General features: G+C 49.1%; 1 protein-coding gene across 1 annotated transcript in view; it reads left to right on the plus strand.

The window, feature by feature from the left end:
• Positions 1 to 23,287, plus strand: part of PTPA (protein phosphatase 2 phosphatase activator) — a 42,568-nt gene extending 19,281 nt beyond the window's left edge. The window contains exons 7-10 of the mRNA XM_044992483.1: positions 794 to 918; positions 3,812 to 3,912; positions 11,151 to 11,258; positions 20,093 to 23,287. Coding sequence (XP_044848418.1) covers positions 794 to 918; positions 3,812 to 3,912; positions 11,151 to 11,258; positions 20,093 to 20,167 — 409 coding nt within the window. The 3' untranslated portion in view covers positions 20,168 to 23,287. The remainder of the gene's footprint in view (positions 1 to 793; positions 919 to 3,811; positions 3,913 to 11,150; positions 11,259 to 20,092) is intronic.
• Positions 23,288 to 26,134: the final 2,847 nt, after the last annotated feature.

Raw genomic sequence — 26,134 nt, forward strand, 5'->3', positions numbered from 1 at the left:
AACATTTATTGAGCGTGCAGCGTTATATGCTGGGTTCTCTATGCAAGTTATAGATCCAGGGTTCTGATCTTCATCTGTAAGGAGCACCTTTAAAAGCGTATTCCCTCTTGTCGCCTCACAAATGGGCACAGAGAGCGGATACAGAGTGATGGGCATGACGGAATATGTTCTGCAGGGAGTCAGAGTTGTCATCCACAGGTACTAGCTCTATCTTCATCAAAAGATTTGGGGACTCTGCTGCCTTTTATGCTGTCACCATCACCCACTTACATTATCTCCTCTGGACAAAGTGCTGTTCCTTGATTTCCCTGCTTAGCCTCTTATGTATAGTTGAATGACCAAAATAGGCTCTGGATACCTCTTCCTCCTAAGCAGGGGCTCTCTGGGTAACATGAGTAGGGCAGGTTTATTTATACTAGTGTATCCTGTCCCCTGGTTAACCAAGAGGTAGAAATTTGGTACAAGAAAACCAGTATCCGATATCTTTTAGCTGTAAACTTAACCCTGCTGTGAACCAGACTGAGTCAAACCTCTGCCTTTCACAAATGGTTTGTTGTCATTTGTTTCTCCTCCAGCATGGACTCTTGATGCTCACTCAGCCAGCAGGCTGTTGGCCTGGATCAGGTGCTTGTGCTGGGTCCAGAGAGAACGAGCTTGGGGCATCGGGTTCTGTCCTGTATCTGTAGATGGGTTTTCTGATTGGAAAACCACCATTGTTTCAGCAGGGAGGAGAGGCCCTGAGCCTTTACATCAGTTGTCTTATATTAGCCCTTCCCTTTCTTCTCTATCTTAGGTACCTGGAGGTGATGCGGAAACTCCAGAAAACGTACAGGATGGAACCAGCTGGTAGCCAGGGAGTTTGGGGCCTGGATGACTTCCAGTTTCTGCCCTTCATATGGGGCAGTTCCCAACTGATAGGTACTAACAAACCTACAAAATGTTGGTCTCTCTCCCCTTCTGTCCTTTTAGTGTGAAGATCATCAGTGGTTCGAGATATTTTTTTTCCAGCTAAGTGTGACTTTAAAAAAAGCTGATTTGGAAAGTTTGCTTTAAGTTAAGAATTTTTGTTCTCTGCTTTCAAAACAAGCCAGTTGGTCAGACTGTGAAAAAGGAGGGTTACGGTGGAAATGCTAAAACATCTTAAAGTACACCTGTTTTTTTATTGAGACTCCTGGGTGTATTTTGGTGCTGAAAAAGACAGTTTTTGTCCTGAGTGGCTTACAGTCTGCTCTTACTGCAAAGGCACTGGGGTGGGACTCAAATTTGGGTTTAATTTCCAGCTCTGCCATAGACTCCTGGGGCCACCTTGGGCAAGTCACTTAATATCTCTGGGCTTCATTTCCCTATCTGTAAAATGGGCACATTTCCTTTGTTCTGTCTGTTTAGATGGTAAACTATTTGAGGCAAGGACTTAATGCAAGGGCAGGCAAACCTTTTGGCCTGAGGGCCACATTGGGTTTCTGAAATTGTATGGAGGGCCAGTTAGGAGAGGCTGTGCCTCCCCAAACAGCCAGGCGTGGCCCGGCCCCCACCCCTATCCAACCCCTCCTGTTTCTCGCCGCCTGACGGTCCCCCCAGGATGCCTGCCCGCCCCCCGCGGCCCAATCCAAAACCTCCTCTCATTCCTGACTGCCCCCCTGGGATCCCTGCCCCACCCAACTGCCCCCGGAACCCCAACCCCTGACTGCTCCCCCAGGACCCCTGCCCCCATTCAACCCCCTGTTCCCCGCCCTCTATCCACACCCCTGACCACCACCCTGAACTCCCCTGCCCTCTATCCAACCCCCCTGCTCCCTGCCCCCTTTCCATACCGCCCAGAGCACCAGGACAGGTCACAGCTCTGCAAGAACCCCGCCGCACAGAGCATTGTGCTGGTGGCGCGGCGAGCTGAGGCTGCAGGAGAGGGAACAGTGGGGGAGGGGCTGGGAGCTCAGGGGCCGGGCAGGAGGGTCCTGCAGGCTGGATGTGGCCCGTGGGCCGTAGTTTGCCCACCTCTAACTTAATGGGTGTGTGTGACACCTAGCACAAGCGGGCACTGATTTCAGCAGGGACCTCTAGGTGCTACTGTAAACAAATAATAATGCATACTCTAGTCTGATCACAACAGGCAACACGCATCTGCCATAATGCACTGGCTGGTCCACAGGATAATTCTGCTTTGGAGCTGTGCTGCGAGATACCATTGATACATAGATAAGAGCCCTCATCATATTGTTCATTGCACCAATGTTATGGACCGGGACGTAGCTGATCAGGTCTAGTGGGCGGAGCAGGCATCCAGTTTGGGGAATGAAGCCGAGGGTCAGCAACAGAGTCAACTGCCAGTTACCAGAGCTTGAGGTCAAGCCAGAATCGGAACCAGGAATCAAAGCTGAGGGTCAGGGCTGAGGTCAGATGCAAAATGCCAGAGCCAAGGGTCAAGCTGGAATCAGGGTCAGAAGTCAGAGGCTGGGTTCAGAACCAGGACTGGTCACTGAGGATTGGCGGTGAGGCATAAGGGCAGGAGGAGAGGCCAGGATCAAGCATGGTGGGAACAGGAGTGAAGGCAGAGGTAAGGGAGGAGCCGGGAGCAGAACAGGAACAGGGTTGAGGCTCCAAGGCGGGCACAACAGAAAACCACCTTGTTACGTGGACAAACGTCCTGTTCCTACTCCTGGCTTAAATAGCACAGTTGGACCTATCGGTGCAGCTGGGCCATCTTGCAGTCAGAGCTCCTGTGGGTGGTGCCTGGGCTGGGGCTATTGCCGTAGTAGTGTCTCAGCCCACCGGGTTTCAGTAGCCATTGGGTGGAGGCCAGGATGTGGCAGCTGTTTGGGGACTCCCAGACCTGGGTTCAAGACCCAGGACATCACAACTAATCCTATTGACTTGGGTCTAGAGACAAAGTCAGTGAACCTAGTGCATCGCTCTCTTAGAGTTTAGGGTTAGAAATGTGGCCTCTAGCAAGGAAGAATGATCGGAGCCTGACAATTAACATCCAATAAATTCCACTTCAGTCTCTAGTAAAATAATGGAGCAAACTTTAAGAAGAGAGTATCTGTAAGTATTTAGGGGATAAGAAGCTGTGACCAATGAAGTCATGCGTTTATAAGGACCAAATGTTACATTTTTGAATTTCAGAATCAGTGGGTGAAAGGAATGGAGTAGTTGTAATATAACTTGATTTTGGTAATGTGTGTCAGGAAATCTCGTAACTTACGTTGTCTTGGCTGGAAACCATACAGAATGGATGGAAAACTGGCTGCATGGGCATATACAAAAGCCAAAAAGAGGTCTGAGGGAATACTTTAGAAATCAATGTTTGCTCGTTTACCAGACAGATGTAGAACAGAGAAGAGCCTTAGAGGAGAGCAACCAACCTGGTTAACAGGCTGATGAAAGATTAAAAGGACTGAATGTGTATGTAGCTTTGCTAGCTGAGGGCCATGGGCTCCTGAACCTACCAGTATTTTAATGGTACAAACATCAAGGAGGGGAGACAGAAGGCAGAGGGTGGCACAATGAAAGGATGAAATTAAGACAGGTCACTCATCAGGAAACCTGTGAAAGTATCTCCCAAGGGAAATGTGTGAAAGTCCCATCTATGGAGACATTTAAACTCTCCTGGATAAAGCCCTATGCAATGTGTGGTTGGTAGGAACCAATCCTTCACTGACCCCTGTGGTACGTGACCTAGTATGAAACTTCTGTCTCTAACTCACCAGAAGGTATTGAAGTGGATTGTGTCTATAATGAGGGGCTGGAGCAGGAAGAGACCAGGCGGTTTGACATTGGTTGGTATCTGAAGGACAGACATCTGAATTTTTTTCAGAACACCCAAACCTGGAACCCCGGCACTTCGTTGACGAGAAGGTGGTGAATGAAAACCATAAGGACTACATGTTCCTGGAGTGCATCCTGTTCATTACAGAGGTGAGGGTGGGGATACTTACCCCATCGAGAGACTTCTCAGCTGCATTGGGTTCTCTTGGGATGGGATTATTGGGTGCCTGCTGTGGCTTTCTCCTCCTCCTTTTGTATTTTTGGTTTGTCTTTGTGGAAGCCCCTGACTCTCCTCTTGAATGAGTTCGGCAGGCATGTTGAGAGTGAATGTGATGAAGCTGCACGGGAGGTAGATATGGGTGATTTAGTGGGGTTTGCCATGGGCGGTAAATAAAGCAGATAGATCGCCTTGGACACCTTTTTGGACAAGACAAGAGGTATGTGATTTCAGAACACGTGTGCTAGAAATGGCTGGTGTTCCTTGTTAAGTCAGGTCCTTGTGACTGGTACTCCAAGCTATCCCTCCCTCAGCAATAAGCCTCGTGGCAGGGCCCTGGTGCCTCTGGGTCACCTGTGTGTGCTCCTAACCCACCACAGAGCCTGGGTTGCTCCAAATCTCAGCCTGGCCATTGGTTCTCTGACGTAAAAGATACTTATTAAATGTCCATTCTTGTGAGCTAGTGAGGGGAGATGTCCCTCGTTGGTAACGCGTCCAGAACCGCGTCCTTATTAAAGTGTATCATGGAATCTTGGGATGGGGGAAATAATGCTGGCAAAAGGTTTGGCAAAGCCCCTCTATGGTAACATCCAGTGTATCTTCACTAGGGGGCACTGTTTCTAAACGATGGTGCTTACTGCCTCCTGTCTGCAGCCACATGGTGTGAGTGTCTTGTCTGACTAGGCTGAGAGAAGGTAGGTGAGGTAGTAGCTTTTATTGGACCAACTTCTCTTGGTAGAAAGGTACCAGCTTTTGAGCTTCACAGACCTCTTCTTCAGATCTGGGGAAGGTAACCAGCGTGTTAGACCTGCTACTCCTGAGTGCATTCTGTGCCAAAAATGTAAAAATTCTGTGTCAAAGAATTAAAAATTCTGCACACAATATTTTAAAATTCTGCACGTTTTGTCAATAAATAAATGCAGAGGCTTCAGCATGGCAGTGGGGAGCATAGGCCACTGGCTGCTCAAAGGTGGGAGATCACCCTGCAGCCTCCCCACTCCCACCCCGAGACACGGACTCAGTGGTGAGGTTGCATCCAACCCTGACACAGCACAAGGCCTGGGCCTGCCCCAGAAACACCCTAGGGCCTGCCCTTCTGCACCAGACGTACCAGGTGTGGGGCAGGCAGGCTCAACCAGGCAGGATCCAGGTGTGGAGGGGCTCAGTGTTGGGGGGATCCAGGTGTCGGGTGAGAGGATTCTGTGTGGGACAATCTGTGTGAAGGCAGCTCAGCCGGGGATTTAGGTGTGGTGGGATCTGGATGCACAGAGGCTCGTGGGGGTTCCAGGTGCAGGGGCAATGGGACTCTGCAGGGGATTCCAGGTGAAGGTGGTTGGGGCTCAGAGGAGGGGTCTGGGTGTGGGGAATCTCGTCAGGGGGCTCTGGTGCTCGGGGAGTGGGGCTTGGTGGGGTGGAGGTCTGGGTGCAGCTAGTTGGGGGTCGGTGTGGGGGTCTGGATGTGGGGGCTCAGGGTGGGGCTTGTCAGGGTGGGGGGTTGGAGTGCAAGGAGCTCAGTGCGGGGTGGTCTGGAGGCAGGGGCTCTGGGTGCAGGGGGCTTCAAATATAGGGGTTCAGGTTCAGTGAGGTGGGGTTGAGGTATGGAGGGCTAGGGGGGTTCAGGGCATACGGGGTGAGGCCTGGCAGGGATGTTCTGGGTATTGGAGGTCCAGATGCATGGGGGTTGGGTGGATGGGGGAGTAACTCCCTGTTCAGTAACCCCTCCCCCCACAGCTGAGGAGTGATGGGGACAGGAAGCAGGGGAAGATGCTGAGCTTTTCTGCAGCTAGGGGAGGTTTCTGGAGGTGGGTCTGACACTCCTTGCAGGGAAGAGGAAGTCCCGTCCTCTCCTGCCTCCATCCCAGCCGCTGATCCAGGCTCAGGGTAGGGCCACTGACTGGGGTGTCCCCCAGCCCTGCATTAATTTACCTCTCTGCCAGCTGCTCTGGGTGCCCAAAACAATGTACCTGTGCAGCTATGGAGTGGTGTGTAATTGCTCTTGCAGCTTCCCTTTGGTTCCCTATCAGAAAGTCAGTTTTCTGCGGGGAAGCAAAGAAATCTGCAGGGGATATGAACTCTGCACATGTGCAGTGGTGCAGAATTCCCCCAGGAGTAAGGACCTGCAGGAGAACTCTGTGAAGCTTGAAAGCTTGTATGTTCCACCAACAGAAGTTGGTCCAATAAAATATATTATCTCATCTACTTTGTTTCTCTAATATCCTGGGACCAACATGGCTACAATACTGCAAATAGTCTAGGCTGGTCATGTCTACGGTGCTCATTCCCATGAGAGCTCAGTGGGGAGAGCAAAGACTGTGCACTCTGCTCCTGTTAGCAATCGCTTTTCTGGTAACCTGCTAGAAATAGAGGCTGACACCATTTTTATTCATGCAGTGCCACTCTTTTCTTGCTATTCTATGCCACTGGGCCCACTTTTTCTCTATCTCCTCTTGCTAAATTAGTGATCAGACAGACAGGTTCACATGATATGACACCCACCCCACTATAATCAACAGTATAGTGAATTCTTAAAAGTGGCGTATAGCTCCCTTTGAACCAAATCCTGAGAGGTGCTGGGCCCTTGGAACGCCCACTGATTCCAGCAGATGCTGCTGGTGCTTAGCATCTCTTGGGATTTAACCCTTGATTTGCAGTTTAAAAACAACCTAATGGAAACCAAATATCATTGAGAACATGTGACTATATAATGCCAAAGGAAAAAAAATTGTGTGTCCGGGGGGGGGGGGGGTCTATTTGTGCTTTCTGCTCAGTGAAAGCTGAAGCCAAGATGCTGTAAGATTTATTGTTTACAGTTTTGTTGTAGATGTGTTGGTCCTAGAGTATTAGAGAGACAAGGTGAGTGAGGTAATATCTTTTATTGGAGCTTTTGAGCTCATACAGAGGTCGTCTTCAGGTCTTCAAGAGTTCTGTGTAACCTTGAAAGTTTGTCTTTCTCCAGCAGAAGTTGGTCCAACATAAGATTTCTTTTAATTCTGGGATGTGTAACTTGTTCCTGTATTGAGGGTGTATTACAAATACGCATCTCTGTGCACAGGTATAAAAAACTATAAGCAAAATACAGATGACAGTTTATAGGTTGAAGTGGATTTTTAAAACCTCTTTAGTCATTTTATTTTTTTTCCCTTGCAAAAATTAGTTTTTTATGGCTCCCGTTAAATAAATAAATAAATATTTGTCTCACAAATTTCATTGGAGCTGATGGAATCTGGAGTTCAAAAAATATCATGTCTAGCTGCTATAGCGCCACCTAGTGGCATGAAAAGCTGCTCTTGGTTCTTGTTGGGTGAGCAGATAAAGACTGGGGACAACCTGAGTTATAAAACATGGGATATTTTTAACCATATTTTCTCATAAATATTGTTTCAAGCAGATTTATCTTTTGAAATGTAATTGTTTAGTTTCATGGAGAAAGGTTGCTATTGCCACTAGGTGGAGCTATAACAGCTTTTAATCCCAGCCTTCTGTCTATTAAATCAACAAGCTGAACAAACAACAAATATCATGGCAAAATAACAGGGAAAAAGGTTTTGAAACTTACTTTAATGTGTTTTTCTCCTTCTAATCCCCTTGATTGAAAACCTGCTTTCCCTTAATAACATTATGCACACATAAAGCAAATGTCACACATTTAATAGCCTAGATTGAGTGCATTTTATAGGTATTGGATCATTCCTTGCTTTTGAACCATTCAAAAAACAGCAACTACAGTGGTGGTTTTTTTTGTTTGTTTCTTTTTTATACATATAGTGTTTTCTTTGAGTTCTCCATTCCTTTGCCTGTATGTGATGTTTCAGTAATATAGATACTGGATTACATTGTTTTTTATGTGTGTGTTAAACCTCAAACTGTTAAAGTAACAGTAACACAATGTCTGAGCTGAATCCACTAAAACTCTTCTTTAATGCTCCCTGTAATCTATATGAGTATTGCAGCAAATGTTACATAAGCTAACTAATCCTAAAGTGACTTTTAAAGATGGTTCCTAAATGGCTTTGGTCCCTAAATAGGAGTCCCCTGTGTGTAAAGGGAAGTAGAGTGTTGAGTAGTGGCTAGAGCAGGGGACTGAGAGTCAGGATTCCCCCGGCTCTGTGACAGAGGGCAAGTAATTTAAAATGATTGCAAGATCTCCTGCGCAGGGTCTGTTACTTTGTATGTGTTCCTACAGTGCCTAGGACAAGGGAACTCTAAGTGCCACTGCAATGTAAAGAGTATGAACTGAACAAATCTGTGCCTCAGTTTTCCTGTCTGTAAAATGGAATTAACACTGATGTGCTGGGTGGGAAAATGTGAGGCTTTATTCACGTACGTAACAGTGGATGAAATGTGCCCCAGCAGCGTTGTATCACTACTACTGAATCAGGCCTGTAGGACTGGCTCGTTCTCTGGTTTTAACTTCCATGTTCCAACAGCAGTGTTTAAAAAAAGAATGGCAAAAAGCAAGTACCAGAACATCGCTCCCACCCCTCCTCAACCAAAAAACCCTTCGGAAGTAATCTGCCATTGCATAATCCCCCTAATCACTGGTGATATCTCTGGGTGCTTTGAATGGTGTTGTATGCAGTGTAGTTGTGTCAGTCCCAGGATATTCGAGGCAAGAGGAGGGGAGGTAATCTCTTTTATTGGACCAATTTCTGTTGGTGAGAGAGACAAGCTTTTGAGCCATACAGAGCTGAAGAAGAGCTGTGTGTGGCACCAAAGCTCGTCTCCCTCACCAACAGAAGTTGTTCCAATAAAAGAGATTACCTCACCCACCTTGTTTCTCCGATGCTGTTAGTTATCTGGTGCCTACAGTATGCAGAGCCCTCTGCAAGAGACAAAGATAAAGCTGGTCCCTTGTTAGATCTCCAGTATAATCTGTGGGACTGTGGTACGTGTAGGGGGAAAGCCCAAGCGTTGTGTGTGTGCTGAGCTGTGCAGGGGGCTGAAGCCTGAACAAAACAGGGCTGTGTTCCTTTAAGAGCCAAGGGCAGGCAATGAAGAATTTCAGTTTCAATCTGGCTTCTAAATTTGGAGGTTTGGGAAGGGAGGGCTCAGGTTTCAGCTGGAAGGGAAGGAACTGACAGGAAGGCACTGCACAGAGCCGTCCCCCCCACCCCCACCCCCCCCAGTTACTGACAGAGGAACCATTTACAAAAGGCTGATTCTCTTGGGAACAGAGAGGCAGGAACGCAGCGTCTGTGAGTAATTTCCTGCTCAATATGGCTGCTCTGACTCACTACATTCCCCTGGGGTCACTGCGGGACTGCAGCGCTCTTGCTGTCTCTCTCGCTCTCTCCAGCTCGCTCGTTTTCTCTCTCTTCTCCCTTTGTGGCTAAAATGAGCTAATTTTTTTTTTCTCCCTCTCTGCCCTCCCTCCCCAGTTCGAAACAATAGCAAGTCTTCTGCTGGAGCGGACACGGGTTAGGAAGGCCGCGGTCACAGATGCGTCAGGTGCTCCAGGCGCCCAAATCCTGTATGCCTTGACCGTGGGTCTGGCCATCCTAGCCGGCTTTTTCAGAGCTTCCCATCTGCCTTAACTCTTTCTGGCCAGGAGCAAAGCCAAAGGGGTTGATCAGGCCTGTGCCAATCTGGACGAAGGAGGGACTGGAGAACAGAATGAGGCTTGTCACTGAAATGTATGCAGCAGAATCTTCCATAAAGAGAGAGATGCTTTTAAAAACTGCCTTGCAGTGCATCCCGAGCACATGAGACTTGGGGCATGTCAGCTGCACTGTGCCAAGCCTCGTCAGTACAACCCCCTGATGTACATCATCTTCTCAGTCACCCACTGGTCATGATGGGATGCCAAATCTTTGTGCTTAATAACACACCAGCTCCATTTAATTTTGTGTGTGTTTCGTCTTGTATCTGCAAGGAAAACATGTGCGCGCACACACAAAACGAAGGGGAGCAGGAATGGTTTAGTGGCTCATCAGTCATTCCCCAGCTCAAAAGAACTGCAAAGAGGAAGCAGAAATTCATCTGCGTTCTCATCGCAGCTGTTCAGAGCAGAAGAACTACAGAACCGTTACCCACAATGCTTCAGCCCTGAGGTCAATGGAGTCTAAATGTTGTCCTCTGATTTTTTTTTCTCTTCTTCCTTGTAAATTGCTGCCACTTTGCCTCTGCAGAAGGGCAGCAGTTTCCCACAAATGGATTGATCAGCTTTTTTACAGCAGGCAGCTTCAAAAACATAAACACTTTGTGTGTGTGTGTGTGTGTGTGTGTGAGAGTGAGAGTGTGAGAGAGATTGAAGGCCCAGGGTGCTCCTATCATGATAGTCAAAAAGACTCTTATTTCCCCATGATCCTTTTTAGCCTGAGCTTTGGCCTTGTGGTTTATGAAGTCATGAGAATTCTGCTCAAGTCAGATTGGCTGCATTATTTTTTTCTCCCTGAGGGTCTGTTTAGTTGGTGGAGAGTGGCAAACAATGGGATAATCTAGAGGCAGCTGTCCCTGAGTTGAGCTCCCCCTAACCCCACCCCCCCAAATCTATCTCTGGAAAGAAGCTAGCATCATTGATTAAACACTCTAGTTAAAAAAAAAAAAAATTAAATCCATCGCCCGTTTGCTGCGTCTACTGTAAGGTGGAGCCTTGCAGCTTCACCAGCAACGTGAAATGCAGGAACTTTAAAGAACCGCTAGACCCCCTGTAGCCCATCTCTGCTCACGGCAGGTGCAGAGTTTGGATCCAAGCGCAAGAGCTGCTGCCAGCCTGCGTTGCCCTCTGTATTCACGGTTGGCGGTGGCGGCGGCTGCTGCTGGTTGTTGATCTGAATGGAGAATGAGTCATTTTCTTGGAAAGCCCGGCAGCAGTGTTGCATGGGGAGGTTTCTGGGGAGATTGGGAGCAGCGCTGAGCTGGACTGTGTTAGTTCTTCAATGAATTCATACAAGGAGAAGGAAAAAAATGTGATTAGAATAGAATGTGGGGCAGGAAATAGTTGGTGCTTTCAGGGTGTGGGGGGCTGGGATACCCCTCTCCCTGGGTGGCAGTGCTGCGGCAGGAGGGCATGTGGAAGGAAGGAGGCGAGGGCGCAGTGACATGGAGGGTGCTTGGGTCGCACAGCCCAGCAGGAATGTTTGTTGAAGTGAGCGTGACTGTGAGTCACTGGGCTGGTGCACAAACTTCCCTGTTGGCTCGGCTCCCTTAGCTCTCTTCCTCTGTGTTTTAGATGAAGACTGGCCCTTTCGCTGAACACTCCAACCAGCTGTGGAACATCAGTGCTGTACCTTCCTGGTCCAAAGTGAACCAGGGCCTCGTCCGCATGTATAAGGCAGAGGTGAGTGAAGGGGAGGGAGAGATGAGTGTGGTCTCCCCTGGTCCGGCATGCAACTCCTGCCTTGCAAGTAACGGCAACCTTTCAGATTGACTCTTCTGTTCTTCTGCTAGTGCATCACTTCCTACCCAGCATCTCCTACAAGCTGGGTGTAGGGCACCTCAGAGCTCCTCCAGAGCCAGCCATCAGTCACCACTGACTTTTTGCTCCAAGAGGCTAAGGCTTGCGAACAGCACCACCCTCCTATGCTGCACCCCATAGCGCCCCCCTGGTGGGAGAGTCTGGATCTAGAGCCCATGGCAGGCTCCTCCCATACATCACTGATGCATATAACGTCTCTTCTGAGAGGCTGGGCCTGGAATACCTCTGAGCTTCCTCCAAAGCTAACACACTTACCTCAGTTTTTAGATGTTTGCCTTCGTTCATCTCTCTCCTTCTCTCGCGCTAATTCTAGGTGTCCAGATTAAGAGCGGTTGCTTGAAGCAAATGTATTGCTGATCCATGCATGGGAATTAGCCAGACTGAACTAGATCAGTTGCCCACCCCCTGTGTGGAGACTCCTGAACCAATCTGAGTGTCTGCTCTTGGTTGCAGCTTACCCACGTAGTCAGACACCAGATCGGTTAAATCAAAGCAGCTTTGGTGTGTAGACAAGGCCACAGCCGCAGCCTGCCTTCCCCTCAGCCCTGTTGTTCCACTGTGTGGTCAGCCCACGAGACTTGCTCTGTAAACCTTGACCTGGGGGATTGGGCAGCTGTGGCTGTAACATCTCTCTCCTTCCCCCCACCTACGTGTACACCTCTTGCGGCACTTAAGGAAGCTGGACAGGCACTTCCACCTATATTGCGCCTCCAGGGGAAGGACGGGGGAGCTGTAGGCCGAAGGGACTGTTCTCCTGCTGGGGAAGCACATTGGCGTGGCTCGGCGACAGGGTTCTGGTCATGGGCCTGTGCAGGGTTAGAAGACCGCGGGATGCCATGAGCTAATGCCCTTCCCTTCCTGTGTGGCACACTGTACAGTGTAGCTGCCTGGCACGGGAGGCACCATCGCTCCCCAGGTGTAGATTTTGAAGGGGTTAATATCCTGCTCAGTGCTCTCAGGACCAAGGCAGGCCATGCCCCTATCACCAGGAGATAAGGCAGAGTCCTGACTAAGCAGCACCACTCAGTGCAAGTGCAGAAAAGGGTTAACTGTGCCTATCCTCCTCCACTCTCTCCCTTCCCTTCTCCCCTCCCCCTTCCCTTCCTCTGAGCTTCACATCCTGTGTTTAGGTTCCAGCCCACATACCTCTCTAATCTGTGAGGCGTCACTCCCAGGGACCGGGCTGGCTCCTTCCGGCTGCAGCTCAGCTTTCCTCTGAAGAGCTGGGATCGCCAGGCAGTGGGGTAATGCCCCCCCCCGCCCCACTCCGCACCCCTGCTTCTCTGGCTCCTTCAGCTCAGCGGCTTTGTGCTGCCTCCTGTGTCTAAACCAGAGCTACAGCAAGTGCCAGTCCTGCTCCCGGGGCTGGGGCCTCTGCCCTGTAAGAAACCCGAGGCCAAATTCTCTGGGGTGACCCAGCCGAGCCTGTGGTTACCATAGCAGAGGATTTGGCTCCAAGAGGACTATTAAAGCACACCAGGGTTCTCCAACCTACCAAGGTGTGAGAGTGACCTGCTGGCTGCTTACCCCTGACTCTGCCCTTGCCTTTGGGCTATTTTCCTAGCATAAATATATGCAAACTGCTGTTCCAGGACTACTGCTCCAGGCTAGTGCTCTGAGTGCAGGACTCCGTAAGCCTGGAACGCCTGCGTCCAATCCTGCCTCTGACACAGGCTCCTCCTCTGGGCTACAGCAAATCTCTTCACCTCTTGGTTTCGCAGGGCTGCCAAGGATCCGGCTGTGTTTGTGAAGCGCTTTTTGAGACTGGGAAGTGGCCATGGTGTGTGCTAAATGTATCCCCATCCCTGACATCCTTTGGGGGCTGTGACCAAGACACCAACGTTGTTAATACTAAATCTTACATCTGTGTAATGCTTTCCTTCCTTCCTTCCTTCCTTCAGTTACTGACTGAAATGCAAACTACGCACAGGCACCTGGATACAATGCTAGTGGGTGCTCTTGAAATGCCTAGAGAGATGCATCCACCTCTGGGGAGAAATGCAGAAGCTTTTAAACTGTGTGCGATATCATGATACAGTAGTTTAGGACAGGAAGTGGGAAAAATGCAGAGTATAGTTGAAATTTGCAGGACTTCTTTTGACAGGATGAACCTTTTGACAAGGACAATAGGGTTAATGCTCCTGTTAAAAAGTGCTGTTGGCTCTCCAGTAACCACAAGTGGCTAGGATCTCATCTTCTCCAAAAGCTTGGGCCCTCGCACCACACAGGGCGCTCCTAATGCCACAATGGGCCCTTCGCTTGGTGTGGATACAGACTCACCAGCACTGTTTCCTGCTAGCTACTTTTGGACGTCTCCCATTCAACTACTGATTCCGGCAGTTCCTGCTCCGTTTGTGAGATCAGACAGGAGCATAGCAGATGATGCTGAGCGTTGCTTTTAGCCATAATGGTGGGGGTGTTTAGTACGGCTGAGCAAATTTTAGCCAAGAACTTCCAAAAGTGATAACTAATTTTTTAGCTTGGGTGTCCAACTTGAGGCACCTTGAGATAGCAGTGAGCCTCCACCCTTTGAAAATCAAGCCCCCTCAAGATGTCTCAAGTTGGGCACCTAAAATCACTCTTGAAAATCTTGGCCCTTAGCTACTGGTCCCTGAAGCAAGTTCAGATTTCCCTTTCCAGGAGCACTGCATTTGCCAACTCTTCCTTCTGCCATCCCTACCCCTCCCTTCCATGCTGCCAATGGTAGCAGACAATACTTAGGTAAACGGAGCTCCTAATTGCTGGATTGAATCTTGGTTCATCCCCCAGGCAGGCAGCTGCTGTTGACAGAGCTGGGGGGGATTTGCATTCATGTTCTCTCTCACTTGTGCATGCTCGCTCTTTCTCGCTGCTCTCTCAGGCTGGCTAAGATCTGAGCAAGGCCACTGACTTTTTCTTCCACCATGGCTTCTTGCTGTTGATTAGATTACATTAACTCAATCTTCAGTATGGAGGCACCAAGCCAGCAATGTTCCAGCTATTTAACGGCTTCTCAGGTATATGTCTGCTGTGATTGATGGTGAGAAGCATCCAATGTCATCCAGACACTGAAGTGCTGCCACGTCATCCTAACAGGCAAGTGGAGCCAGCAAGAAGGAAGGGGAAGGGGTCATTCTTCACCAGTTGTCCTGGAGATGGAAGTCCACACACTCAAAACTCTTTGATGCCACATAACAATACGGGGCAACTGTCAAGAATAAGATCTAAGATCTGGATTGTTTAGAAGGCAAACTGGTTGCTTCTGTCTCATCTTTGCACCTCTCTGACTCTTGAATGCAGCAAACCTAAAAGAGGAATGATTCTCTTGCGAGCGGGATCTGTTCTCTGGATCCACAGATTCTGCGTACAAGGCCTGTGGATGGGCAGTGGGTTGCAAACAAAGTATCTCTTGCCCTCCCCCCCTTTTTTTTTTTAATTGGGTGAAGTTTTTGGCTGGAAGTGAGAGGGACTTCTCTGTCCTTTGATGGAAAAGAGGATAAGAAAATGGAGCATGGCTAAAGCAGCAGCTGTGGTGTGTTCTCCTGAGCCTATCCTGAATTTCCTGTCCTTTCCCTCTCAGCTGCAGTCAGATGGGGAATACTTTCCATCAGGACTAGTCTAGTCCCAATCCCATCTGCAAAGGCTGCAGGAGAGACACTAATCCTGCTTCTGCTGGTGCTGGAGGAGGAGAGGTCTCTTTGCTGAACCCCTGGCCTGACGTACGGGCAGGATGGCTGGAGGAGGAGTCTCTGCCTCTTGTGAAGTTCCTCAGTTTACCCTGTGCATGTTTGAGGCCCAGGGTGCTGGGTCAGAAGTAGCATGTAGTGGACTAAATACCCATGCTTTGCTTTAGTGGTGGAATCTGTTCAGCAGGAACCCAAACCAGCCAAATTCTACAGCAGCACATCTCCTGTAGAACCTCTCGGGGCAGTGGAGATGCTGAAGCCACCTCAGCTCCACCCACCAGGGTCTTAAGGCATCAGTTTGCTCTCTCCTTCCTCTGGGTCAGCTTCGCCTACATGTTCTCACCGCTTTCCAGCTCTGCTTCCCTGAAGGCTCCTCTCAGCATTTGCAGTGGCTTCATCCTGCAGGTATTCAGCCCTCCCGCATCCCACCTCCGGTCTCAGAACCTTTCCAGCTGGTTTTCGCTTCTGTGCATCGTGAAGAAGTTAGATTCTGCTGGAAGCAGCCTGACCTCTGGCCCCTGCTGGAATTCCACAGGCCTGGGGGCCTTCTCAGAAATCCCACTGCGTCCCCGATGACGACAGCACCATGGCAGCTGCCTGCCTTTGGCTGTAAACCCCGTCTGTGCTCCGCACTGGGGGAGGGTGAGCTGTCCTCCTGGACATACCGGTTCCTTTCCCCAAGGGGCCATGCAAGAGCTTGCTGGTTTCCGGCATGCCAGCAATGGGTCCTTCAGCTCGGTTAGTGGAGACAAGGGCCCGCTCGCCCACGGAAGGGTGTGCTGGCACAGTGCCAGGCCCCTTCCCAGGTACTGACTCCTGCCTCTCTCTCAAATACAAAATCAAGACTGCTTTAAAAGAAGTGACTGCAGCAGAAAAGTTTGCTCCCTAGGCAGAAGGGCAGGGGGAACTGGGGCTCTCTGAGGGAGTTTCAGAATATCTAGATGAACCTCTGGAAAAGGAGTCTGGATTCCCATTCCCACATGATGGGATTGTTCTGGTTCTGCTGCAGTGTGGTGAGCAGCATTCCTGCCTCGTCATCCCAGTTCTCCAGTGTAGACAAGGCCTGAGATAGCTGTGCCTGTGATGTGCCAGGGAAGTGTGGCTGGGACAACGAGTGCACGGAGTGGCTGGTTCTCTTGCTTATCCTTATGGTTCAGCACATCGTCACAGGAGCACTGCTTCTGCCAGCACTGTTCGGAGCGTTCGCAAAATGTGTCTGTTGTCAACAGTCCATTCTGGGATTCCTGAAGGACCTAATCCGTAGTGCTTAGCTTCATTGTTGGGAATAGGCTCTTCTGGGAAACTTCCAGGCACTGCAGGGTGCAAGGGAGTTAAGACAGTCTGCGGAACTTGTGACTTCCCATCCTCGCTGGGGCGGAGGGAGCTGGGTGTAGCCCTGCTGCCCTGTAAACTGTAGAACTCCCAGGATGTGATGGTGACACATCCCACTGTGCCATAATGGAGTGAGCCCTTCCCAAGCCTGTGCTCCCTGTGCTGGAAAGAAACAATGTCCAACTGCATCAGCTCAGCCTCACCTGAGCTAAAGATCGTGTCTTGGGTATTGCAGTCAGTTGGTGTGACAAACATTCAGCCTCCGGGCCTTCCACCCAATGATTACTCTCAGTGCACGTTTACTTAGAGTCCAAGTAGAATACCCATCCAATGCAACAAGGCCAAAGCCCCGTGCCACCAGTGCACAGACCGTCATGGCTTCCTCCTTTAAAGTTAGTCAGAGCCTACACTGAAAGGTCGGTGAGACTATTTTTTTTTTCAAAATGCGTAAAAATACCCTCCTGCCTCTATCCAGTTTCCCACACTCAGTTCTCCATTGAACAAGACTTCAGGAGACAGATGCCTACTGGTGCTGAGAGGAGAGAGTAAAGCTTTCCTCTTCTAACAGACCAGAGAACGACTGGTGCTGTGGCATAAATGTCTTCCATTGAACTCCTGGTGGAGAGAGGATCTCCTGCGGGGGTTGGGGGCAACCCAAGCTAGGAATTTGCTCTGAGCTCCCTGTATGCAGACTGGGGAGCAGGGGGGATGTGGTAGCATTCTTCTAAGGGCACTTCTACACCTAAACACTGCAGCTGCTCTGCTGTAGCGCTTCAGTGAAGATGCTACCTATGCGGACGGGTGGGCTTCTCCGTTGGGACAGGTAATCCACCTCCCCAAGAGGCATCAGCTAGAAGAATTCTTCTGTCGAGTAGCCCTGTATGCTCAGGGTTAGGTTGGCTTAACTACGCTGCTCAGGAGTGTGGATTTTTCCCACCGGTGCATGACGTATTTAAGGCAACAGTGTAGACCAGGCCTTACTCTGCTCACCCTATTTAAGGTTTTCTTCACAGCCATAATAGTGAGAGCTGGCTACACGAGGAAATTAGGTCGGTATAACTACATAGCTCAGGGGTGTGAAAAGCAGACCCAATCCCTAGTGTAGACAGGACTAGTCGATGGGAGAATTCTCCCATCAATCCAGCTATTGCCTTTCCGGGAGGTGGAGTTACCTTGCCCAGGGGAGAACTCCGCCCGTCAGTGTAGGTAGTATCTTCACTGACACAGACAAGCCCTAACATTCAGGAGAGCAAGTTAGTAGCTTCAGGGAGGTGTTGACATGGTGTATTGGTTGTTTCCATGCCCTGTCTGAACGCCAGTGCAAGTGGCTTCCACTGGGTAACCAGGCTGGAGAACATCATAGAATGACCAGCCTAACCCACGCAGGCAGGGTCCCCAGGCCCTGCTGCCAAGACAAGAGCCCAACTAAAAATAGCACCAGCAGCAGCTGCCACTGCAGTGTGAAATGCTCAGTTCCAGCGCTGCAGGCGTATTGCTCCTCTCTGCTGCTTCCTGGTCCGTCTGTGGTCTGTAGTGCTGTGGATGCCTGCTGCCGCCCCGCTGCATTGGGGGAGCACCTGGCATGCAGTCTGGTTCACATCCACCCTGAGCATTGTCCTCACTTGTTGGCTGTGGGTGTTGGTGTGAGGCAGTTGAGGGACCTATTCGCTGGGGCGGAGGGAGCTGGGTGTAGCCCTGCTGCCCTGTAAACTGTAGAACTCCCAGGATGTGATGGTGACACATCCCACTGTGCCGTAATGGAGTGAGCCCTTCCCAAGCCTGTGCTCCCTGTGCTGGAGCGGATTCCCCTCTTTGTCCTTTTTGAAAATCTTTTCCGTTTATTCTACTCCCTCTCTGCAGGGAATGGCCATTTTAGAACCTAAATGGTGCTGCCCAGTTCCGTTGGCACCAGATCCTTGTGCCCTAGCGGAGGAGAATGCCCTCCCGCCCCACTCTCTGTCTCAGTTCAGAGTGCGATTGCTCCTTCAGCAGCTGCTGTTGCGATGCACGTGCAAGTGTGAGTCTTGCATGCCCCTCTGGGCCGTGACAAGGATCCACTCCATACCCCTCCATAGGAAAGCCCAGGTGCTGAGAGACTGCGACAAAGGCCTGGTCAAAGATCCTTTCCTTTGATCCAGCCCGTTCCTCTTGGCATTTGACCTTGCCCATGGCGAAGTATCCAAAATGAATCCTTTTTTTATAGCGCACGGATTCACCCGCTCCCACTCTCGGCCACGCACCCTGCTTTGGATTAAACCCACTGGCTTTTCTTCTGTTCTCCTCAGCTGTGTGGAAGCAGGTCACGTTCCTCCGCCCCCATTGTGGCTGTGCATCTGTCTCATTCCCAAGCTCGCAGGAAGCAGTTGTGTGGCCTGGGGTGTGATGCCTGGCTGGAGAGCCCTACCTCACAGCTAGTTTGCTTTGCACACGCTCTTCCCTTCTAGGGGTTCTTCTTTCATTTCTCGGACTCTCTCTCTCTCTCCTCCTGCCTTCGCTTGGCTTTGGCCTGACCATAGCCTGCTCCCTTGGGAGACGCCTCTTGCGAGGTGCACGGGTTGCTTGTGTGCCCTGTGTTGGAGCCACCATCCCTGCTTGTGCAACTGCAAACATGGGACCCTGACAGATGCTTGTGCCGGGTTTGTCGGAGCTCTCCTCTGCTCCTCCTTCTCTTTCAGGAATAGCAAGAGGGAGCAAGCACACTCCTTTATGTCCTGTCCCTGTATGTTCATTGGGGAAGTTGGTACTGTACAGCTGGGTCTCGGAGCAGCATCTCCTTCCCATGGCCGGCCCATTGGCAAGTGGCCTGAGTTACATCAGTGTTAACAGGAAAGGTCATATGCTAGAAAATACAGTTCCAAGTGGTGCCCAGTGCGACTGAAACCTTATCTAGAGGGCCCACAGATGAGGTGCCTTAAACGATTAGGGGCATGGAGAGCCCACTCTGGAAGAACAGAGTGAAGGCTTGGGTGGTTAGGGGACTGATAAGAAGAGAACACAACAGAGGTATATAAAATAATGAATTGGATGGAGAAGGTCAATCGATACGTCTCTCTCTCAAAATAAGGGGGCAGCCTGTGCAGTTGAAAGGCAACTGATCTAAAAGCAAAAAAAAAAAGGAAATATGGTTTTGGACAATGTATAATTAACGTGGGGAACTCATTTCTGCAAAACATTTGAATCCAAGAGGCCAGAACTGCCGATCCCAGAGCTGAGGTGGCAAATTTTTTTCCCACATAGATTTCTGTAAATCCCCGTGTGTTCTTTGCCCCTGGATCTTCGTTGTGGCAAGGTGGTGAACTTAAAGGTATTGATAGAGACATGGCTATTGAGGTAAATCGCCCTCCTCTGCTTCCACTGACACTCAGGGCCTGAATGTCTGACGGCCTAAACTTTTGAAGTTCAGCTGAAGACAAGGGGCATTATGGGCACTCAGAATCAAGCCCATGGTGTTTCTGGAATGAGCTGAAGGAGAGAGTCATCAAGGTAGCTCTTCCTTCGCCGCCCCTCTGGATCTCAGAGCTGAGCTGCCTGTGTTTGTTCCCCACATGGGTTCCTGAGCCCCAATCTCGGGCTGGAAGTGAGTTAACTCTGTGTGATTTGTTCAAGTGGAAATGTGCTCTGGTTTTCTCTGCTTCGGGTGGGGGTGATCCCCTGCCTGCAGCATGCTGGTTTTACACCTCTCCTTTTCTGTTCCCGCAGTGCCTGGAGAAGTTTCCTGTGATCCAGCACTTTAAGTTTGGCAGCCTGCTTCCTATCCAGCCTGTCACATCTTAAAGAGGCCGTGGGAGGAGTCGATGCAGTGGAGACAACAGTGCGGGGCTCTTCCTCCTCCTCCTTCCTTCCTTCCTTCCTCCTCACCTCTCCAGCCCCACAGCCCATTCATCCCTTTGTATTTACAACTAGAGAAAGTTACAAAGCACTTAGCGACCTTGCATGAAAGAAGTGACCAAGAGCAGCTGCTCATGCAAGTGCTCCCTGCACTGACTAGAAAGTGACCAAACCAGTGCTGGGCTTCCAGCCTCCAGTGCGTTCAGTCTTACACTGTCCGTGGCTCGAAGGGCTGCCGCATACTGAGCTGGGCGGGAGGGTGGCTTGAATGGGGTTTGTGTAGAGGATACTTCTAGTATGGCCTTCTAGGAAGACCTCTGCTTTGTATCCCCTGGAGGTAGGGGGTTGGGAAGGGAAGGGGAGGAAGGTGTGTAGTGGGGGTGGGGTGGTTACCGTTTCACTGGAATCTTTTGCTGTCTTGTTTGAGGGACCCAAGGTGTGCAGATCAGGCCTTCGATTCCATTAAACAACAACAACAACAAAAAGCCAGCTCTCGCTGTTATGGCTGTGAAGAAAACCTTAAAAAGAGGTCCTGGGGTGTGAACATGCCTGGGTGGCAGGAGGCCCAGTGTCTATGCTGCTGCCTTTGCTCGCAAAGAGTGTTTTGCAAGGGGTAGAAGAAGTGGTAGAAAATCCCTGTGGGTCACATGAAGCCAGGGTGCGTAGCCTGCATAAGAAAATGTCTTTTTTTTCTCCTCCAACCCCTATCCCTGGCAAACTTCCTTGAGACTTCCTTTCACCCCCCCTTGTCCTCTCCAGGGTACCAGCTGGGAGCCCCACCCCTGTCAGCCTAGGTCCTAGGATGCTGAGCTGGCTTTGGAGCTGGAGATGGGCTCAGGGGAAGTCGTTGGACACCAGCTGGTTGCATTTCTGTGAGAATGGCTCTGCAAAGACACTGTTCTAGCAGAGCCTGCCCCAGTTACTTCCTCCCCTCTGTAGCTAACAGGCACAAACTCCGCAGAGGGTGCACATGCCCTCTCCATCGGTACTTTGGGTTCAGCTGAGGCTTGGCACGGCCCCCTTCTCTACACCCACCTTTTCCGGTGCGGTGCTTAGCAGCCACTAGAATGGGGGCAGCCTTAATGTCCTCACTGTAATTTATCATGGCTGCTTTTGCTTGATTATAAGTTGTAGTGACAGCCCTATAATAAAGGGATTTTTCCCCTTCAGTAGCACATCCTTACACACCGTAGACTTTACTGTAGGGAGTGCAGCGTAGGGCAGGTATATTGGCTTTAAATCTATTATTTAACTGCTGGAAACAAAATGTGTGTCAAGGTCCAGGGGCAGCCTTTTGCATTCTTAAAAAAAGTCTTTCACCTCCCTCATTCCCTGCAACAGCTGCCACCCGTCCAGGGCAAACTGGGCAATTATTTTTACCAAAACCCCCTTAAAGCACCAGACATGCTCTGTGTTTCCTAAGATGTGCAGGTTGTTTAGAAGGCTTACTCAGCATGCTTAATTCATACAGTGGTTCTAGACTCTCACTTCAGTGGCTTAGACTTAGGGGCACCTCTGATTAAATGAGGGGCTTAGACATGCCTTTGGTAATTAGCCGTGCTAGAAAAGGAATGGCAGAAAACGGCTGGGATGGATTTGAGGTGAAACCTTACATGTTCACTTGAGTCTGACAAAGATTCTTTTTAAGTTCCTAGCTCGAGAGGGCAAGTTTACTCCCGGCGTCTTAATAGACATTGGTTTGGAGTGTGGCAGGGGTTAGCACCAACTGTGTGTCGCAGGGCTAGCAAGGGCACTTTTTTGTTTGGCTTTCTTAGCGAGTGCAATGCCAATTTTTCTCCCGCTGCTGTCATCTGCAGCCAGCCTGCCTAACCTTTTCCATCTGCGCCCCTTGATTGCTATTAAATGATGGAAAAAGTTTATTTTGCTCATGGAATTGGGTTTTTTGCAATTTTCTCTTTGGCTGCATCCCCTAGAATGAGCCTCTTCCTTCTCCAAAGCTTGTGACCTGCTGCTGGGGGAAGAAGGGATGAGAAATGCATTTAAATGAAGGTGCAGTATCTGTTTCTGGGGCTAAAAGGGCAAACCCTGGCCAAGCTGCAGCTGTCCTCTCTATCCCAGTGCTTTAGGCCTGAGCTAGTGCAGCGTGGGACAACGGCAGCCGAACTGAATCTGCTCGTTTTGGTTTTTTACGTAAGGGGCTTTATCAACTTACATTTGAAATAAAATGTGAAAAATCCCCCCCTCCCCCTGTTTTACTCCCAAATCATTAACAGGGTACCTAGGTAGAGATAATTACAAATAAATCCACTGGAAAAGTGAATTAGGAAGACTTTAACCTGTCAGGACCCCTGAGCATTCTATGTTCTGGTGCTGTAGGATGCAAGGATGCAGTTCCCTTACTGCTTCATTGCATGACCTTCGGCAAGTCCTACCATGCAGTCAAACAGGTCTAATAGCGGCTGCCTGGCAGACTGGGCATGACTTAGGCTGAGATTTTCAAAGTTGTCTAGGAGATTTGGACACCATCTTCCCTTTCATTTTAATGAGAATTAGGCTTCCCGTTCAAACTAAATGAAAGTCGAGACCTCAATGTCTGCAAAGCTCTCTCCGATCCTTGGTGAAAGATGCAATCAGAGTGCAAATAGAGCACCGAAGGGGTACATTCCTTACATTGCATTAGGTTTGAGTGGTGCCACCAGCCTTTACTGGGGCCAGCCTATAACTCTGAACGGGGGACATGAGGAGGAGCTAATATGGAGTTATTTATTTATGTACCATCTAAGTCTGCACCCTCAGTCTGTCACGGATTTGGAATCTTAAGCAGCTAGTGTTTGTGTGAATCCTATTGGTCCACCTTTAACTTGCCCTCAATAATCTGGCAATAGGCTGCTTCCATTCCTTGGTCATTACTGTGATTCCCGTCAGATCTCAACCGACGGCCTGTTTGGGTTTTGTCCCTTTCCCTGAGTGGTTCCACGTGCATGCATCAGACCACCTAAAACACCACCTGGCTTCCCCCCAGGTCTGCAAAAGCAATACCTGAGCATCCCACTTCCCCATGTTCTCTGATGTTATGGTTTTAATTAAAAATCTGTGTGTTTTGCACCTGGTCATTTTGTTCGAGGGTGTTGGAATGGGGTCAGCCATTTGGTGGCTCTGCTTCCAAAGCTAATGGCTGCAGCTCCGCCTCTTCTTGGGTGCTTTCTATCCCGGTCATTGATCGCCCACGCTAAAAACGAATGGCCCTTGTGCTTAAGGATACATTTGTCTCATCCAGTTCAGTAGTCAATCCTTCTCTGTTTGCATCATTATTGAATCTTTGTGTAAATTTACTACAAAACATACGCAACCAGCAAGGAATGGAGGCCCACTCCGCTGCAGGCAAATACCTCATGGGGATTGTGAAACTCCCATGAGCTGAGACATTTCAATGGTCAGGTTCATTCTGAGGCAGGGCAAGAGCTGGACTGAAGACATCTCTCCTGTGAGGCTGGCCTGCTGTGGGGTTCTAAAGCATGGCTTTATGGGATGGTTCAGGAGAACAGCTCTGTCTAGCTCCAACCTGAAACCTGTGGCTGGATCTTCTCCACAAGATAAAGTGAAGCTTGCAGAAGTTCTGAATAAACTCTAGTGTTACTGGCAATAGCTTATATTCTTCCTTTCTGTTTGGCCTGCCTAGCCTGGTTTTCATGCTGCTCAGAGTGATAGTGTATCACGGGAAATGACAGGGCAACTGAGCGTCAGCTGTCATGTACAGCTCCATATTTTCTTTAAAGGTACTTGTATTTGCCTTAAACAGCTCCCTGGGAGAATCAGCTGCGTTATTGAAAAGAACAGATGCTCTGGGCTTCCCACCATCTTCCCCTCATACCACGGCCAAAATTCTTGAACACAAAATAAAAAATTATGTAGTCAGAATCTCTTGAACATCGATTTATCAAGGATTGGGGAATGTTTATATCAATTGCATTTAAACAGTATATTAAATCTCTTGCTAAAATCAGAACAAAGTCATTTCCACAAGCTTCCAGCTGTTTATTGCAGTTGCACTCAAAATCCCTAATCAGGGTCAGGGCTTATTTGGGGCAGGCCATGTACAAACACAGAGGCAGACCTGCTCTCTGCCCGGAAGAGTTTGTAGTAGGTGGCACTGATTCAGCAATGCACGTACGTGCATAAGTCCTTATATAAGGATGGACTTACGCACATGTTTCAGTGTTTTGCTGAATCTGGGCCTGTAAGCAAAGGAACTAGACAAGACCTTTGATTAGTTGGCATCTTTCTAGGATACCTAGGAAAAACATTAGCGCTCACTCCAAAATTCAAGGTATCCAATTAGGACAAAAGGTAAGCTCTGTATTTTGATATGCAAATGATCCCTGAAAGAGCCCCACGCAGTGCTAGACATAGCAGCCAACTCCTTTGAAAAGTTGGGAAGTGATAAGGTTACAAATTTGGGCCCCAATCCTGCAAACGTTTGCATATCAATGGGGCTACTCACATGGATAAAGTTAAGAATGTGCATAAGTGGCTACTTAGTACGTCTACACTACAATAACAAACCCATGGACTTGGGCTTGCAGGGCTCAGGCTACAGGCCTAAGAATTGAAGTGTAATTCTCCCCCGTCGCAGGGTTTCAGAGCCTGGGCTCAAGCCGGAGCCTGAATCTACACTGCAATTTTTAGCCCCACAGCCCAAGCCATGTGAACTGGAGTCATCTGATCTGGGCTAGCTGCGGGTCATTTATTGCACTGTGAACGTATTAAGGTCCTGATCCTGCAATCACAACGAGGACAGAAGTAAAACCCTAGCTCCCAGCCGGCTTACGAACATAAGAGGGGCCATTCTGGGTCAGACCACCTTGCCCAGTATCCTGTCTCTAACAGTGGCCCATACCAGTACTATTCCATTCAATGGGAATACTACTACAGGAAGAGTGCTGAATACTGCTACTGAAAACAGTCACATCTACGTTCCTAAGAGTCAAAGAATAAATGGACACAAATCGGACATCAGGAACGGTAACATACAAAAGCCATAGGAGAAGACTTCAATCTTCCTGGACATTCTATAACAGATTTAAAAGTAACCATACTTGAACAAAAAAACTTCAGAAGCAGACTTCAGAGAAAAATTGCAAAACTAAAATTCATTTGCAAATTTAACACCATTAATTTGGGCTTGAATAGGGACTGGGAGTGGCTGGCTCACTACAAAACAAACTTTGCCTCTCCTGGAATTGACATGTCCTCCATCAATTATTGGGAGTGGATTACATCCACCCTGATTGAATTGGCCGTGCCAACACTGGTTCTCCACTTGTGAGGTAACTCTCTTCTCTTAGTATAATAATGCCTGCATTGGTAATTTTCACTCCATGCATCTGAAGAAGTGGATTTTTTACTCATGAAAGCTTATGCCCAAATAAATCTGTTAGTCTTTAAGGTGCCACTGGACTCGTGTTTTTCTGGATACAGACTAACATGGCTACCCCTGATACTGTAATGGCAAAGAACTTTATAGAATTCTCTAGTGTACTACTTACAGAAAAAATCCAGCAAGCTTTAAGACATTGGAATATATTTCCCAGATTGACACTGGCTGGGTATAAGATGCTGAAAGGAACATTCTGCTGAGATCCCTCCTTTTATTTCAAGTGCATTCTGACAGTGTATATCTTAATTTTTTTTTAATCTGTTCATGTAGTACGTAGCTTCTTTGAAAAAACACTCCCTGGTGGGCGCTAGAACTAAACTTCCCGAAAGGCTGTAACACAGATCATCAGCTCTATTAGATAGGCTGCAGTACGAACCTCTCGCACCAGAGTTTATTCCTTTCCAAATTACAGTAGAGGATTTGACTGTATCTTGCTGATCCATCCACATTTTAATTTCCTCTGAACAGATACGTCTTGCAGGATGCTGGAAATCCCCAAACCCACTGGAGCTGCA

This window comes from Mauremys mutica, chromosome 18 (genome assembly GCF_020497125.1).
Source record: "Mauremys mutica isolate MM-2020 ecotype Southern chromosome 18, ASM2049712v1, whole genome shotgun sequence".
NCBI lineage: Eukaryota > Metazoa > Chordata > Testudines > Geoemydidae > Mauremys > Mauremys mutica.